The sequence below is a fragment of the Barbus barbus genome (assembly GCF_936440315.1).
Source record: "Barbus barbus genome assembly, chromosome: 32".
NCBI classification, from domain to species: domain Eukaryota; kingdom Metazoa; phylum Chordata; class Actinopteri; order Cypriniformes; family Cyprinidae; genus Barbus; species Barbus barbus.
This window is the reverse complement of record NC_136760.1, coordinates 4027220-4046137: the sequence shown is the minus strand read 5'-3', so window position 1 is coordinate 4046137 and position 18918 is coordinate 4027220. Positions and strand designations below refer to the sequence as shown.

The 18918-nt window shown below is 34.5% G+C and overlaps 1 protein-coding gene across 3 annotated transcripts in view; it reads left to right on the top strand.

The window, feature by feature from the left end:
* LOC306852560 (cGMP-dependent protein kinase 1) overlaps positions 1-18918 on the top strand; it is a 167934-nt gene that overhangs the window by 141300 nt on the left and 7716 nt on the right. For all 3 annotated transcript variants that reach the window (XM_079389483.1, XM_079389484.1, XM_079389485.1), the window contains one exon: positions 2236-2310. In XM_079389483.1, the coding sequence (XP_079245609.1) occupies positions 2236-2310 (75 nt within the window). The remainder of the gene's footprint in view (positions 1-2235; positions 2311-18918) is intronic.

The window sequence follows — 18918 nt, the reverse complement described above, 5'->3', positions numbered from 1 at the left end:
AGACTGTATAAATCATGGTAAGATGACATTTAAAGTTTTCAATTAATCCTACATTTCAGCTCGCAATCGTAAAATGATTGTTCCCCTTTTAGTTTCAATGTTTCCTCAGAGTTCTCATAAAAATATGAGATAATGTGAGAATTCTCTGGTGGATGAGTCACATCCTGAAGCGCAGCAGCTGTAGTAATGAACATTATTACTGGCTCCTACTCATGTCTAAATCTCTTATCCTGTAGCAACATAAAATATTTATCTGATTTAATAAGAGGACAGGGAAAAACATAAACACTATTTTTATGTATTGCATTAAAGGATGACATATTTTGACTACTGGCAAGCTATGGCATGACATTAGATGAAGGCAGGATTTTCAAATCAACATGAAATTAAAAGTGACCCTGTTTGCTTTCCTAATGCATGCAAAACCTAGGATAAATACTCAATTTAAGTTTCTTGTTGATTTATCACATCAGTCCAGATTAGGACGCTGCAGATTCAAAGCAACTCAACTATTTATATGCTAATGATGAATGAATAGTTTGGTGACAGAGATGGAAACATCAAGAAGTGTCATACTTAATCACACTAAGCTGCAAAATAAATACTTGAGACTTGACTTAGACATTTTTCATCCCAGAAAGTATTGACTTGAACCTCAAATTCCTCAAATAACCTTTCAGTGAAGTGTTCTTAAAAGAACCATTTTTATTAGTGTTATGATAATTTTAATAATCTGAAGACATGTTTTATAAAGAGCCTTTATGGTCCAATGGAAATGATAAAGGTTCATCATTGAACTGCAGATGCCAGTAAAGAACCTTTATTTTGAGGAGAGAAGGAGACATATTTTCTCTGAATATCACAAAAGGGTGTTTAATCCTATTGGCTCCTCTCTTATTGTCTTAGTGTATAGTGAATAAACTGCTGAATAAAATAAAAGAGTGACATTAGGGAAGAACATCTTTATATTTTAGTTCAAATAAAAACTCGTACACTTTGAGTATGACTTGGTGGACCAAATATATATATAATTAATTGTCCTGTAACAGGTTTTATAAAATGAACATGTCTGTTTTGCAGAGATTACGCTCAAAAGCCTCGCCAAACTGCTGCCTTTATTGTTTTGGAAATATGAATTTAAAAGCTTTTCTTTTTATATAGAATTTATATATATTTATATAGAATATAGACAACAGTTTTTCTGCATATGTTCAGCATTTTTCCTCTTTGTTATAACAATCATATTCAAACTATCTTGATAACTTTTTACTATATCCCTCGTTGTTTATTTGTGCTGCTATTGAAGTGCCAGACATTTGATTATTTTACCCCTCCATGTCCCAGACCCAGATCTTCAGGTTTTGCAAGCCAAATTCTTGTCTTATTGTAGAAGCAGAACAAAATGTTCTATGTGTGATGTCAGACATATTCTGCCTTATAAACAGATGGGAGAGAGAAAGCTACAGCTGTCTTTCCTTCAAATGATGACGAACGGCTGGAAGTTTAATAGGATGAAAAGCATTTGGGATGGACTCTGTCCTGTGCAGATCATAGATCTACACAGCTTGTAGTCAGATTGCTTGTTCCTAAATGATAATTGTCTGTATATGGCATTATTCAATACAAATGGTTCCTGAAATGGCACATTTTGTTTCATTATGGTGTCAGTCTAACATTTTTTTTGTTATTATTAAAAATACACTTTATTACAAACTCGCAAAGATCCCATTTCTAAACCTTAGAAGGTTTGCAGACCTAGTGCTTTAGTATTACGCATTAAAACGTACTTGAATCAACATTCTTTTTTTATTAGAAACTTTCCAACATTTTTTTCCTAATTTTATATTGTGTTGTTGCTAATCTGATGATTTTTTTATTTGTATTTTTGTTTTTTGCTTTGAATCTGTTGTGGCTCTTGATCAGGGGCAAGTTAATCTGAAATATGTCATAAAAATATGCCAGTGGCCAGAACTATTAATTGAACAATAGTATCATCCTGCAAAAGGCTATATGGAAAATTAAGAAAAAATAGTGTACATTTAGTGTAGACCTTTTGCTTTTTAGTAGTGCTCATTAGGCCTCAATCATAAAACAAGGTCAGTATGAATTTCTGATTAAGACAAAACCATTTTGAATCGACCCAGTATCTGCCCAGAATCTTTACTTCCTTTATATCTGAGGCCATCTATGAATAGAACACATGAAAGTAATCAATTTTTCTGTTCGCATTCGCAGGTCCTTCAAACACTTGATTGGAGGTCTGGATGATGTCTCAAACAAAGGCTATGATGATGCTGGCGCCAAAGCAAAGTAAGTCTGATACTCAACGCTTTCATGTTATCAGACTATATGGAGCTCTGTACATTCAATTATAATTCAGTATGATTCAATCAAATACAGTGCATTCAAAAAGTATTCAGTTTTTCACCTTTTATGTTGCAGACTTCTGGTAAAATTCTTTATTATTTTTTTATTTTTTATTTTTTTTTTTTATAGAAAAGAAAACACTAACACATCATACTGACATAAGTGCCATGTTTTTACACTTAAAGGGGTGGTTGATTGATTTTAGTTTTTTAACTTCAGTTGTGAAGTTGTGTAATGTTGCTGTTGGAGTATAAACAATACTAACAATACAAAGTTACAACGCTGAAAGTTCAATGCAAACGGAGATTTTGTCTTTTACAATTACGGCACTTTACGGGTCGTATGGACTACAACGAGTTACTTCCTGGGTTGGTGACATCACAATCCCTTAAATTTACATAAACCCTGCCCCCGGGAACATGCAACAAAAGGGGCGGGACCATATTGCCCTGCTTTAGAGAAGAGGAAGAGTTGTTGCCATGCTCTCATATTCTCTGGGTCTCAATCAGGCTCAAATTTATAAGCAATATTGACGATGCCATTGTTTACCATACAACCAGAGCACATGACACTAAGGTGAGGGGTGTGACGTTTCTACACGTGCACTACACGGTTTAGCGAATCACAACACACTGGTACAGCTAACTGAGCACATTACGTATTTCTGAGGGAGGGGCTTCATAAAATAAGGAAATCATCAGAGTATTCATAAGAGAAACCACAGAGCGGTGTAGAATAAAGGTAAATTATGCAAAAAAAAATAAAGAAAAACTTTGCTTTCTCTTCCCTTAATCTCTCCCTGTCTAGCTTGTACCAATCTGAACAATGCCTGAAACTTTGTATAGCAAGCACTTCCTGCATTTATTTGCATCTTTATGACGAATCGCTTATTGTATTCTTCAGTTGTAAGTCACTTTGGATAAAAGTGTCTGCTAAATGAATAAATGTAAATGAAAAATAATGTTAAAAAAAAAAAGCTTTTAAAAGCTTTTTAAAAACACTTTAGAAAACTGAGTCGGGGCAGAGTACCAAAACAAACTTGTAGCCAGTCAGCAGTAAGGGGTCTGTCTAGTCATGATGTGGAGGAGAGAGCATTCATTGAACAGCCGAGCAACAGAAAGATAGAGATGGCGGATAAAAATGAAAAATGTCTGCAGAGCAATAAGGCAAGAAGTAGGACCCATGTAAATATCGAATCAGCTTTCCAGTGCTGGAGAGAACTCAAGGAGCGGAATGCCTGCGATCGGACGCAGAGGTTACTTTGGTTCTTCTCGATAGGTGAGTAACACCGTGTCTGCACCGGGCAACAGCTAAAGTCTGCCTACACTGGACGCGATAAAGCGACCATTGAAAATCATTTGAAATTTCTGTCAGCACATCATAAATAGAATGCGGCAGCAGTTTTCTGTCGGGAATTTGTTGTGTCGAACCGCTCAGCATCCAGTGTAGACCGCATCACTGATTATAATGACTTCTATTGTATTTTGTTGCGCCGCTCGCATCTGGTGTAGATATGGTGTAGCATGGGTTTTGCTTTGTTTCACAGAACTAATCGTTGCCTGGGTAGCGTAGGCTACATATGTGTGGGGTGGAGCTATCAAAATAGGGGCGAGACCCTTTTTGGGGTAGGGACGTGTTTGTTTTGATGATTTCAAATATCAACATCGGCTTCCAGAAATCACTTACCCCACCTTTAACAGGTTAGACTGCACCCCATAAGCATAATCGAGCCTAGAAAAAAAACACCCCTTTAAAAATGAGCTCAGGTTCTTCCCATTCCTTTGGATTGTCTGTAAGAGTTTTTCAACACTTTGACTGGTGTGTGCTTTTTGCTTTATCATGATATGGTATGGGGTGTCGATTGATGTGAAAAAGAGCAAGCAGAAGGCTGCAACATAAAAGAATATGAAAAAAACCCCAAAGAGTAAAAAAAAAAAAAAGCATTTTACTCATGTACAAACTACAAACACAAACACGCTCCCTTTATTAATAGCACCTTTGCAAAATAAATTAATCTCTTCTGTAATGAGTTTAACCATGTGGTGTATAATGAAGGTCCACATGGCAAAAATGAATTGGTCTGTGTTTTTCATTTGATTTGCATGTCTGGCAGTGGCTCTGACCTCCTTGTGGCTATAATTATCTCAGCTGGACAGGTTTTCAGGAATGAGTAATCCAATATGACCAACTTCTTTATAGTTTTCACCATATCTGCAGACACGTTGAGCTTTCTCAACATTTTAAATTCCAGTTGCATTTAAAATCTACCTGTCTGTCTGTCCGTCCATCCTCAATGCTGAGCTTAATGCTTCCTAACATTCAAACTTGCTTTCTAACCATTCAGACTTTCCGTATGTAGTTTGGCTGAAACAAAAATTTCCATTTCAAAACTGATTTTGCTTTATGAGAAATTGTTATTATGAAAAAGCCTGAAGTCTGCACACACAATGAGTGATTTAAGAGCGCCCTCGTGTGGCCAGTGGTAAACAAACTGTAGGCAAATTAGAATCTCTTGTCAGTTGTAGAATACAATTTGATTTAAATTCTATACTTATTGTTTTTAAGTTACTGTAGACTATAAACACTGCTCAACAGTGCATGCAGTATGTTATATCTGATCATTATTAATTAGAATTATATTTGTATAAGGTGTGTACCCACTATGCCCTTTGTCTATGAAAAACCATGTACAGTGAACTGAACAATATAATTAACTTGCATGATATGAGGGGGTGGTTTCAATATGCATACAATTATATAGCTGGATATTGTTGTTGAGCTCTAGCTGCAAATAGAGGCTATAATAGATGCATGTTTAATAAAGAGAGTGAATGTTAAAAGCCCAGACATGAGACTGAAGTGCTGCATTATCAGACTAAAATTAGCCTGTAGCTGTAGGCAGTCTGTTTTATTTATTTATTTCGATTAAAAAGATAAGTTTATCAAAATGTCTTCTTAATTCCCTTATCTTGTTTCAAACCTGCATGACTTTCTTTATTCCATGAAACACAAAAGTAGAAATTGAGACATGTAAGATTAGATTTGAATAGATTATTAATTGTGGTACTTCTAATTAAGTGTAATACAACATAAAAGAGGTAATTGCAACTTTTTCTCTCACTATTCTGACTTTTTTCTCAGAATTGGCTGATATAAACTCACAATTGTGAGTTAAAAATCATAATTGTTAGATATAAACTCGCAGTTGTGAGACATAAAGTCACAATTCTGAGAAATAAAGTCAGAACTGCAATATTTTTTTCTAGTCTTTTTTTTTTTTTAAGTCAACATAAAACGCACAAACACAAAAATCAAAAAATCAAATCAATATACGTTTTTTACTCTAGATTATATAATGCCTTGTTCTTTTTCAAAAACTGTCCATTTTAAAACAGTAAAATAGTAGTTTACGGTAAAATTACATTACATGTAAAACAGTTATTCACCGTTTATAGTATGGAAACATACTGTTTTTACTGTAACATTTTTACAGTTAAGTGTGTTTTTTTTTTTTACAGTGCATTGAAGAATTTGTCATGTCCATCGTAGATAGGACCTTAAGTGACCAAAATGAATGAATAGTTCCCAGCTGAGAGGAAAAAGCTGAATTCTGCTGTTGGTCCAGCACACACGGAAGTGTGACTCATCACACAGGTCCAATCACAGTGTTTCTTTGTGGCATAATGTTAGAGATGGGGCTCAGGTGTGTTTCCCCAAACTCTGGCATTAGGTAGCACTCTGATGTTGAAATACAAGCCAGCGGTCAGCTTGAAGGAAGGATGGCACAGTGCATCTCTAACTGTGCAGACATAACCATTGTTCTTCTGGGGTCTCGTCCGCTGATGCACATGTACTGTACGATGGTCTTGTTGCCATGACGGCTGGTCAGCGTGTGTGTTCAGCACCTCTGTTCTCATTCGAGCATCAGGTTTGTGGAGGAGCTGGAGTGCTGTATACACAGAGAACTAAAGTTGTGTTAATGAAATGCACTCTACTCACAATAGCAAGTGTCTATGAGAATTAGAGTACATTCATTAGTTACTAGGATACTGGCCTTTGGCTCAGTGTGTATGTGTGTGTGTGTGTTTCATGTATGTAGATTGTTCTCTTTCTGTCATTTGTACATTTGGATATTTCAGAAACAGTGATTTTTGTCTAGCATTTGTTAGAGCTTGGTAGTGCAGTGCAGATACTATTATCCAATGCTATTATACATGTAAGTGTTGTAATGTTTAATAATAATAATAAAGCTAAGTATTATAGATATTTACAATAATTATTATAATTTACCATATGTATGTAATGCTAATTTAATAGTAGTAATAATTAATATTATTATTATTATTAAAAACATAATTGATAAATTATTGTTAGAATTATTATGTTCAATACTTGTTATTATTTACAGTACATATACTTGTTTAACATTGTAAATAATTATATTTGGTAATAATAATTATTATTATTATTAAATTAGCATTACAAATATTACATTAAAAGTACATATAATAATAACAAGTTGAATGTTTAACTTATTATTACATGCATTAGTTATTAATAATACAAATAATGATAATTGTTGTTATAATAATTATGTACAATATTTGTTGCAATTTACAACAAATTAATTTATATTTTACATTGTTAATACTTATAATTTGTAATTATTTTACTACTACTACTACTACTACAAATCATTATTATTATTATTATTATTATTAGCAATGATATAGAAAATTGTTATAATTATTATGTACAGTACTCATTTCTTTAACATTATAAGTAATTAGATAATACTAGGGTCATACTATTAGTACTACTACTACTACTACTATACCCCATTCTAATAATATTTCACAATATTACAGTAAGTATTACTTTTTATTAAAAATAAATCAATAATAATACTTAGCCCATTCTTTGAACACTATAATAAATCTATATAAATGTAATAAATGTATAAATCTAGCCTGCTGCATGTAGAAGACTGTTACAGACTTGGACTTGGATTTAGAGGGCTTCAGACTTGGACTTAAAGACCTGGCACCACGTGTGGAAAAAGTTTGACAGTCTGATCTGAGGTTACCCCAAAAGTTGCTCCACATTGCTTTGGCTGCGCTGGCTGTGCTGAGCACACAGATAAAGCAGATGTCATTTCACACTATGTTGCAGCAGAAAAATGTGGACACTATGTTCTGTCCTCTGCAATAGGGAGGACACATCTCTAATTGGCCTTATGCCATCAGTCAACAAATGCTTTGGGATTACCTTCATTTCTCTTTCTTGACTACACCACGACCGCACTTCATGCATGTTGACTGTGTTTTGGCTGGACTTGCTTTTTTCAAGACCAAGAAAAGATTTATTCAAGAAAAGCTAATTGAAAAGCTAACAGAAATTACAGTCAAGAAACATATTAAAAATGTTGTTGGTTTTAGAGGGGTACTTTTCATCTGGTCCAGGCTGGACCAAAGCTAAGACAGGAAAATCATGGTTAAGGTCTTGCTAAAACAACTAGAGGCTTGTTCACAAAGAATGCATTTTTGCATTTTACTGCATTGCTTTTCCATCTACACACGGACTAGATGAACGTCTTTGATTGTTGAGCGGCACATTTTCAAAAAGGTTTTGTCAAGGTAGATTTTATTTTTTTTTTCATTCCACTGCCCTGTGTCTCACGTTTTTAACCACAAAAAAAATGATTATGCATGAACAGCTCCTTAAAAGTGATGAGTGGCTGAGTTTCTGGAGAATTGTAGACAAAATTGTTGACATAATAAATAACGCTGTCTGCTTTCTCATATTACTGATATGATGTAATATGTATATTATCCATCGGGTATGTTCTTTGCATTTAACATTTTACAAAAACACTTTTTTTTTTTCTTGCAGTTTACGAAATTATATTTGTATTATGAAAGTTAGTTTAAAATATTATGCAATCTCTTAAACGGACAGTAATATAATTTACAATTTACAATAATAAACAATTGAATGCTTTGCTTTGGTTTATATTTCCTGACTGCACCCTCTTCTGCGCTCAGGAGACAAGCCAGTAGCATTATTCCTCATAACTGAAATTATGTTTTTAAAATTAAAATAAGATTTGAGCACACTGTAAAAAGTGATAAGTTGACTTAACTTATTATTTACTTAATAATTTTAAGGCAACAGGTTTCCTCAGTTTTTTTAAGTTAAGTCAACTTATCAATTTTTACAGTGTATTAGTAATATTTAAGTAATATCTAATTTATTTAAACAAACAATTTGTTTTTCAGACCTTCAAATCATGCACTATTTCACCATAACACTGTTCATATCATAGTTTACAGCCATGCAACCTTATTTAAGACACACTACACATGAAAGATGTCATCGGTTTACTGTATTTACTTGCATCATCTAGTAATATTTGTGCAGACATGCACTATGGAATTCTTTAACTCAAGAAACACAATCTTTGCAGACGCTTATGTAAGGCGTTTATTTTTACACCTGGCCTTTCACTCTCATGCACAACCCATTTGACAGCTCAGTTACTTGCATCCTCCAGAAGTTCAGTTGTATTCTGTATCACTGACTATGAATTCCACGTCCGTCAATATGTATGTTTTGTATGTTTTCTGAGCACATAGTTTCACAAGCCTTTACTTTAAGAACATTGACTTTGAGATCTGGGACCTTGGGTTGTGGAACAGATGTTGACATTTGTTTTCATCATAAATATTTCAGTCCTCAAATCTTCAAATCTTGAGCCGTTGGGCCAAACAAACCAGCTCTAAAAGACAACACCTTTGGACCTATGGGATTTTCACTTCCTGAGCCTGACTGCAAAGCAAAATGGCAAGAATTGAATTACCTCAAATTGAGAACTATTACATAATAATTATGATCTCTAATTAACTAGTGTAATAATTACACAAGCAAGACCTTGTCAGTCGGTGCTCATATGTTATTACCGTCCTGCTGTAGTTTGGAGGAAGGCCATCCGTCCATCATAATGACAGTTGTTATCTGTAGCATCAGAAGAGGGTGTTGAAAGAACAAAGCTGAGATTGGTGCGAGGTCAGTACCGCTGTTAGGATTCATGTGACTGATACCTCACACGTAGAGCTAAAAACAGACGAAGAAACAAACCCCTTGTAAGGCCATTATATACCAATGATACATGACCCAGCCGCTAATGCTTGTTGCATCAGGGTGCGAAGCTGATAAGCGAGGTCCGTGGTTCTCAACTTGGCTTTTTACTTCTGGAGTCAAATTTTACATTTAACATTATGAGGCAAGCCATACAATCAAACAGTGAATTGTATTAAAATGTACTGAATTGTTGTAACCGACAATTGTTAATGTTTTATTTGATACTGTATCACCTAGAGTTCAGTTTACTTTCTTGTTTATTTTGACAATACTATTGGGATTAATGTATCAAATTAATCAGAATTTTATAGATTTGTAGATTTCTTTATTGTCTTTGTACCAAATGGCTCATTCCAGTCAGCAACCTATAACAAACAACAAAATGTGGTCATTTAAATCTAAAAAGACAAAATCAAGATAGAAATCAAAAGACAAAATCAATATCGAATATAAATATCGATCTTTATACAATTTAAATTTTAGTATCAAACATAAAAAGATGTTATAGTATGTAAAAAATGAGTGTTGTTTATATTGATGATTTTACAGCATGTCAGATTTTACATGCATGCACTGGATTTACCTCACTTGTGTCATGCTTGACAGCCATTAAATTACATTTTGTTATTTGTGCTAGAAAGATCTGTGCTGGACATTTTGCAAGGCCTGTGAATCATTGTTTAAAGTCAAATAGGTCATGTAAGACACGTGCAAAATTAAATGAGTTAAACATAATGTGACAAGAACCAAGTCAACAAAAGCTGACCTAGACTTAAAGAGGTCGTCTGAAGTCAAGGGGATGTAATGCATTCAAATGCTGCATTGTGGAGAACACCTGGGCAGGCCGCCCGCCCGCAGCACGGTTTTCTGTCATTTCATCCATCTTTTCTTTGTTGGGTATGAGGTCAAAGCCCAGCACCCAGCCGTTCTTAGCTAACCACTGACCCCTGAGGAAACTGCCCGCGGTCCGACTTGAGTTCGGACTTAGGGCTTATTTTCACAGCTGTAACAGCATAAGTGGATATGTTGAAAGGCTGCCACTTCTGCATGGAGGAATGTGACTGCTTTTCAGCTTTTTACCAGAGACTGGAGGCCAGTCAATGTTTAGAACATTCCTCCTGAAAACTCTGGGCTTCGTGCTAGATAGGCAGCATTTGATGGAAGATGTCGTTCCAAACCTGTGAAGCTTTCTTACGTCTGCAAAATCACAAAAGTTCTGCAAGTCTCTGTGAGTCAGTTGGGTCCAATGTTGTTTGGACTTTCAAAATATCTTCTTTTAGGTCAAAATATTTGTTTCAAAGCAGACAGTTTTTAGTTGCGATGCCTTCTTTTGGCTAATTCTAAGACAGTATCCCCACATCCTTCACAGAGAAGCAATCATATAATCAGATCTGGGTAGTAACTGATTACATGTAATCTGGATTACGTAATCAGATTCCACAAATTAAGTTTAAGAAGTGTTTCAACGTTGCATCAACTACTGATGAACACATTCATTTTTATTTGAATTATCACTAGAATATTCAGTAAGTTATTTAACCATTCTATGTGTTTGGAAGGCTTTTATCTTTCAAACATGTGAAAATTCACAAATTAACATTATTTCTTATTTACTTGTAAGGCAGGCATTCACAAACTTGTTTGTCATCTGAACATCTTTCACCTAATACATTTACTGTGAAATAATTATTGCATTTGCATGTTCTGGGATCTCTGATGTTGGTTAATGGTCACATGGCATGAAACCTTGACGTAATGTCATGTTTAATGCACTTTATGTTGTTAATTACAGCGAATGGAATATATTTTCTTACTCTTTGTATTTTTAAATCAATATGGTACAAGATACTATTTAAATCAATCAATGCGACAGGGTTCCTATGCTGTTTGGAAAACTATGGAATTTGATTTACGTAATTTACAGGTCTGGAAGAGTATGGAAAAAAGAAAGCAGAGTATGCCCCATTTAGTTTTTTATAATAGGAAATTAAGATTTTAATGAAAATAAGTTTATCATACAAGAAGTGTTTTCATGGCAGCCATTTAGTGATTCTTTAGTGATTGTCAAACAAGACTGAATGAATTCAAGGTGCCCTTTTTAACTATGCAAAGTGTTTTGCGTTGTGGGTTTCTTCTCACGATATTCTTAGCACCATATGACGTAGCCTTGAGGATCTTTGCAAAAATAAAAAAAATGACAGACCTTTACATATGCACGAGAAACCATTAAACGTAGCATATAGGACAATACACACTGAACCTATCAGCCCATTTAGCAGTCTGGTGTCTTGGCCACTACAGAACATGCGTTAAAGAGACCTAAGGCCTTGAAATATGACACACGTTTTAAACACTTTTTTTTTTTTTTTTTTACAATACCAGTCTTTTTTTAAAGACCCTTGAACTTGACCAAAAGGACAATGCACATATCTGTATTATGCCATCAGCCCATTTCATGGTTTCTGTGCCGCCACAGAGGATGTGCTAAATTGGACATTAGGTCTTGATAATAGAGGTACCATAAGGAAAGCCAAAATTTGAGCATGTAGATCTCTATTGATTCATGTGCATTCATGCTCTCATTTTATTCCTAGTAAGATGGCAGTGATGCACAAAGGAAACAGGTTATATAAAACTAGAAATTGTGATGTGTAAGCATGCAAAAAATTCCCATGCGTATGTGAATAGTTTCGAGGGCACAAAAAAAGTTTCTTGTGTGCATGCCAAAAGTCACTTAGAGAAAATCAATGTAACCCCCCCCCCCCCCCCCCCCCCCCAAAAAAAAAAAAAAAAAAAACTGAAAAATAAAAATATGTACAGATGACTGAAATGGTGCTGTATGACCCATTTATGTTAAATATGAAAACTGAAAATCTACTGAGAGGTTTGGAAATTTGACTCTGGAAAAGTATGTAATTTTGAAATGGAAAATGTGTAGGAGCCCTGATACGGTATTAACGAGTTAGGTCAAAAGTAATCAAAAATGACTCTGATTATATTACCTAAAATGTGTAATGTAATGGATTACATATAACTACAATTTTTGTCATGTAATTTGGAATCAGTAACAGATTACAATTTGTAAGTAATCTACCCTGCTCTGCCCATGATGCATTGTGAGGACATCTATGGAAAAAAGACTCACAATGAAAGGTGGTGCAAGGAATGAGAGAAGTGAGCTGATTTGTTAAGATGATAATTTTGAGTATGAGTACTATTTGAGTTGATGAATATCAACTAAAATAGTACTCAATATGTGAAATATATTAATAGTACTGAAAAGTATATTTAAGTACATATTTAATTAACAATAATGAAAACAAATAATAATAATAATAATAAATGAAAACGTTAATTCAGATGATTAAAAATGGGCAGTTTTGCCTAATAGCCTATTGCTATGAGTGTTGTTTTTTTTAAATAAAATTGAAATTGATTAAATTTTAATTACAATATTTTTATTAAAGTTTTTGTCCAACAATTACTGTAATCAGTAATTTCAAGATTCAAAATGTTTATAATGACATTGTAAAATGTATCCATATGAATTGAGCAGTTTAATCCAAGTCTTCTAAAGAGACACGATGGATAAATATTTAGTACTGAAAAGTATCACTAAAATTGTTTAATTAATTCATCATTAAATATTTAAAACAATATAATTATTCACAAATGATAATTTGTGCGATTAATTCATATAGTTAAAAATGGCATTTACTTCATATTAATTTATTAATTTGACTGATTTATATATTAATTGATTTATTGGCTTATTAAAGTACTGTCATTCGCTTAGAAACCTGCAAATCCCAAATTTGCTTGGCACCCAAGGTTCCCAATGTGTACCAACTCAGTCAAATCCATTTCAGTTAGGATGCTGCCCTAAGCAGTAGACTGCAAGGCTGCTCACTAGGTTTGGAATGCAGTCCACATCAAATGTTTTCTCTCACGAGATGTTTTGAGACCCAAGTACTCTAAAACGGTTCTGGCTTTTTCAGATTGTCATATCAGAGCCTCTCAGCCAGTACCTTGGACATGTTTACTGTCCCATGAAGTACAAATGGGCTTTCATAACACATTGTAACTCATGCTCTCAGCTAGGGCAGTGGAAAATCACTCTAGTCGACCATGTGATATCAGTCATCAGTTGCTCTTCTCAGAGCTCACACCTAACATATCACCGGTCAACAGCTTATGTGAAATCCAGCCCACTCCCCTCTGCCCACTTATGGAGCTCAAACACTTGAGCGGTTATGCTTGCAGTCATAACAATGGAGTACAACATTAGCTTGGAGACACCTGTGTGAAAATAGCTGATTCATAGAATAAAATCAGATTATGTATATAACAAGTTAATAAAATTCATAGAAACTCACACAAAGCACATAAAATATGGTAAACAGAACCTCAGATGTACCCATACGAGACTTACGAGAACTGGTGAGGTTTGTTCTTGCGCGTCATTTATGATCCAAACATGAACAATCGTCTTTTGGGAATTTTCTTTCTTTTTTTTCGGGGGGGGGGAGGGTTGAACTGTCCCTTTAACTACAAAGCTGCTGATTGTATCAATTACTTGTAGTAGCTTGTGCCCCAATAAACATGTTATATAATGTCCAAGCTAAGTAGAACTGTTAGTCCCAGTGTTGATTTACAGTTTATAGGGGTTTTAGCACTGGGTAATTATAGGAACTCGCCACCAGGGCGGGCCCCCGATAACTGAATTTTCCCCAGGGCCATTTTCTGAGTGCATTCATACCTTCAGTATGAATTCTAAAGTGACTTAAGTTGGCTGATATCAACATTGAAGGAACATTTTTATAGTTCCTGTAACTATTGGCAGAAGTTCCTGCTTTTTGCCGTGTTCGCACCACAAGAACTGATTTTAGTTATTGGAATGCCTTTTGGGGGGATTAAATTAGCTCCTACTTGAAAGTAGGGTCTGACCAATCCCACTAGGAAATATAAGTGACAATTGTACATGCTTTGCTTTAATGAGGTTGCTGTTGGTCACTTTGTAACTTCAGAGTTCATATTGGCGGTACGAATGCAACCAGGAAAACACCCCTAGGAGAACATTTAGTTCTCGGGGGACCGCCCTGGTGGCTAGTTCCTATAACTACCTGATGCCCCTTATGTCACTGGTAGTTCCTGCTGTGCTGGGTTGGACCTTACTCTAAAGTAGGAGCTAATTTAGTCTCCCCAAAAGGCATTCCTATAACTAAAGTAATTCCCAGTTCCCAGAACATGACAAAAAGTGGGTACCTCTGCCAATAGTTATAAGAGTGTTCATCCAGTGTGAAAGCCACTTATGTTGGGCTAGGAATCAAGAATTGGTTCTGGTTATTGCCAAAATACTAAAACCGGTTGTTTTACATGTTTTTGCTGATATAGATTGGGCAATATACTGGAATACTCTCTTCTTTCCAAATGACTGTCGACCTTGGCAGAAACAGCCATGTCACTATGTGGCGTGTTCTTCTTATGCAGACAACTGCAGTTTTCGGAGTTCTCTCATTGCCTGTAGAGGTTTGAGAGGACAGCTGTCCCCCTGCCCAGAGTCTTAGTTAAATGTGGAAACTTACTGCAGATACTGTGTCCTTGCCGTATCAAATTGCAGAGGTGGTCTTCCAGGGTGTTTTCCAGCTTCTAAAGTGACATGAGGGATTCTGTGCTTGTACTCAGACATTGCCCTCAAGAATTTAGGTATTTTACCATCTACATTTGTGCATGGCAAGTGGAAATACTCAAATGTGTGGAAAAGGACAGAAAAAAGGACTTTTTAAATTGATAGTTCATCCAAAAATGAAAATTTATTTACTTACCCTTATATTGTTCCAAACCGGTATTACTGTGTACATGTATGACCCGTATTTTTCTTCTGTTGAAAAGAAGATATTGAAATCAATGCAGACCAAAACAACATGGCATCCCAATTGTTTAATTATTTGGACCAATCAATTATTTGGACGAGGTTCCAGCTAACTCCGCGAGGAGGCCACGCAGTGAACTACCGAAAATCTAGGGTTGGAAGTGTGCTGAAAATAAGCAGTACACAGTTGTGACTACAACATGCCAAGGAACGCGAATAACAGCAATGAGGACAACATCTCCCTGGCTCTCCAGAGGCATTCCAGAGTCTCCAAATGAGAAATGGTGTGACTCTGAAGAGAAAGTAAAACAGATAATTCAAGAGAAACTACAGCTTGGCCAAAATAAAATGATCTTGGAGAAAGCACACAGAATAGGAATGATGAGAAATGGGAATTCTAATCGACCTAGACCTATTGTGGTTAAATTTTTTAAGTATAAAGACAAAGAAGTAGTGCTGGAGAGAGCAAAATACCTCAAAGGAACAAACATATACTTGAATGAAGATTTCCCAGAACATGTGCGTTTTTAAGGAGGAAAGAGCTTATGCCAGAATTGAGAGCTGCAAGAAAGAGGGAAGAGATAGCCTATCTTCGTTATGATAAATTAATCACATTTCCAGCATCAAAAGTTAAAAATTATAGCAATGAGAAATCAAATTAGGCCTATAGCTTCCTTAAGTTAGCTTGAGGAAATTGGATGAAATTATTATTATTTTTTTTTTTTTATAAATTATGTCAGTATCACTCAAGTTACCAAGGAAAGGATTCAAATTAGTTCATATTAATATTTGTAGCCTTCGGAATAAACTTGTTGAAATATCTGATGTTTTTATTACAAATAATATTCATGTTTTAGCAGTAACGGAGACACATCTTGATCAAACATTCTCAGATGATGTAGTAAATATAAATGGTTATAATATTTACAGGAAATATAGAAATAAATATGGTGGCGGGGTTGCCATATATATTCAAAGTCATATCCCAGTAAAGATAAGACAAGATTCAATGCCTGTCGATGTAGAGGCTCTGTGGCTACAAGTACAGTTACCATTTGTCAAATCATTATTTGTTGGTTGTTGCTACAGACCACCATGTGCAAATAGTTGTTATTTAAGTGAATTGCGTGATATTATTGATAATGTATGTGATATTGGAAATGAAATTTACTTGATGGGTGACTTAAATATGAATTGGATGTCTCATGTTTGTTCCCTAAAGACTAAAGTGGTGAATGTAATTAATGCATGTAATTTAAGTTATTAATCAACCAACAAGAATTCATGTAAATAGTCTTGGTGAGAGAATATGTACTTGTATAGACCATATTTATACAAATGCTGTGGAAATGTGTTCTAAGGGTGTATCTGTTCCTATAGGGTGTAGTGATCATAGTATAATAGCGATTACTAGAAAAACAGAGGTCCCTAAAGGAAGACCAAAAGTAATTTATAAAAGATCATATAGGAATTTTTGTCACAACTTATTTTGCAAAGATGTAAATAATATATGTTGGGCTGATGTTTACAAGGAAGGTCATCCTGATGATGCATTAGCAGCTTTTGAAAGATTATCTTATACTTTGGTGGATAAACATGCACCTATGAAAAAACACACAGTGAAGAATATTAGGGCACCATGGATTGATAATGAACTGAAGAGCATAATTGTAGAAAGAGATGTGGCAAAGGGTATAGCAAACAGAACTGGGAATAAACAGGATTTGGGAAGATCATTGCAAATTGCGTAATCAAGTAACTAAAATTAATAGAAAAAAGTAAAGGACATTTTATAAAGTAAAAAGTAAATATGATGGGAAAAAATTGTGGAATATTATGAAATAATGGGTAGGAAATCAGGTCAAACTCCTTTTTTATTGAGACAGGTGATTTATTTTGAACTAAATCAGATGAAATTGCCAATTATTTTAATAAATTTTTTATAAATAAAATGAATAAACTTAGAGAAGAAATGTTAATTGATAATATTACATCAAGTGAAAAGCAAATTGAAAAAATAAAAAGTGATAAGCCAGCCCTATGCTTTGAATTGAATAAAGTAAATGTACAACAAGTGGAATAAAAATGATCAATGATAAATATAGATAAACCATCGGGAATGGATAACTTAGATGGTCGCCTTGTAAAATTAGCAGCCAGTTGTTTGGCGGAACCAGTTTGCCACATTTTTAATATCAGTATTAAAAAAGGGATTTTCCCTTTAGCTTGGAAAGAAGCAAAAGTCATTCCTTTACAGAAAAATGCAGCACTGAGTTTTAGTGGTGCAAATAGTCGACCAATAAGTTTATTGGCAGTTCTTAGTAAAGTGTTTGAAACGATAGTTTGTGAACAAATTCAATTCTTCTTTAAGGAAAACAGTTTATTCTCTGATTTTTAGCATGCGTATCGAGAAGGACATTCAACAGGAACAGCATTAACACAGATAACTGATGATTGTTTAGTACAGATTGATGATAGTAATTTAGTAGGAACAGTGTTGTTGGATTTAAGCTCCCCTTTTGATGTACTGGATCATAAGTTATTGCTTAAAATTTAAATGTTATAAATTTACTTCTCAAACTGTGAATTGGTTTAAAAGTTATCTGACTAATAGGATGCAATGTGTATTTTATAATGGAAGTTATTCGGAAGTGATGCAATGTGGTGTGCCTCAAGGAAGTTGTCTAGGACCATTCTTATTTTCTATTTTTACCAATGATCTTCCTTGGTTTTAAAGCGTGCAAGGGCAGTTATGCATGCAGATGATACAACATTATATCTACCAGCAACATCAATTGAAAAATGATCTGCTGATTTAGATGAGGAGTTACAATTAGTGGTATTGTGTTTGGATCAAATTTTAAACTTAAATTTAAACCACAATTAAATTTGTCTGTAAAGAGTGTGCCTATTGAACAGGTAGAGGAAATTAGACTTCTTGGAGTTATTCTTGATAGTAGGCTGAAGTGGTCAAAACAGATCAGGTCTATCAGTTATTATCAGTTATTTTACCACAGTATTGCATCTCTCAAATTGTGCAAGCAATGGTACTGTCAATTTTTGTATAGTAGTGGTAGTCATAATTTTAACACCAAGCATGCATCAAAAGGATATTTTTTGCTTCCTGTTTCAAAAACTAATGCAAAGCAACGGACTGCAATGTATAGAGGAATGAAAACATGGAATGAATTGCCATCGGACAAGTAAAATGAGGTTTAAAAAAATCATTGAAGAAATATTTAATGGTACAGTACTAAGTGGATTGTTGGTCTTTATGTTATGTATGAATTTTGGGTTTTTATGTTTTATTGTATTGGTTTTTGTTATGGATTAATGTAATTGTGTTTTTTACTCGTTGGACCCCAGGAAGAATAGCCACCACCTTCGTATAGTGGCTAATGGGGATCCAAATAAACAAATAAATAAATAATCAATCAATCAATCAATCAATCAGTATTTGTTTTTCTTTTTTGGGTGAACTTTCCCTAAAGTTAAAGTATGTGTACCATGTCGTATTCGTATACAATCTGAAGTCCATA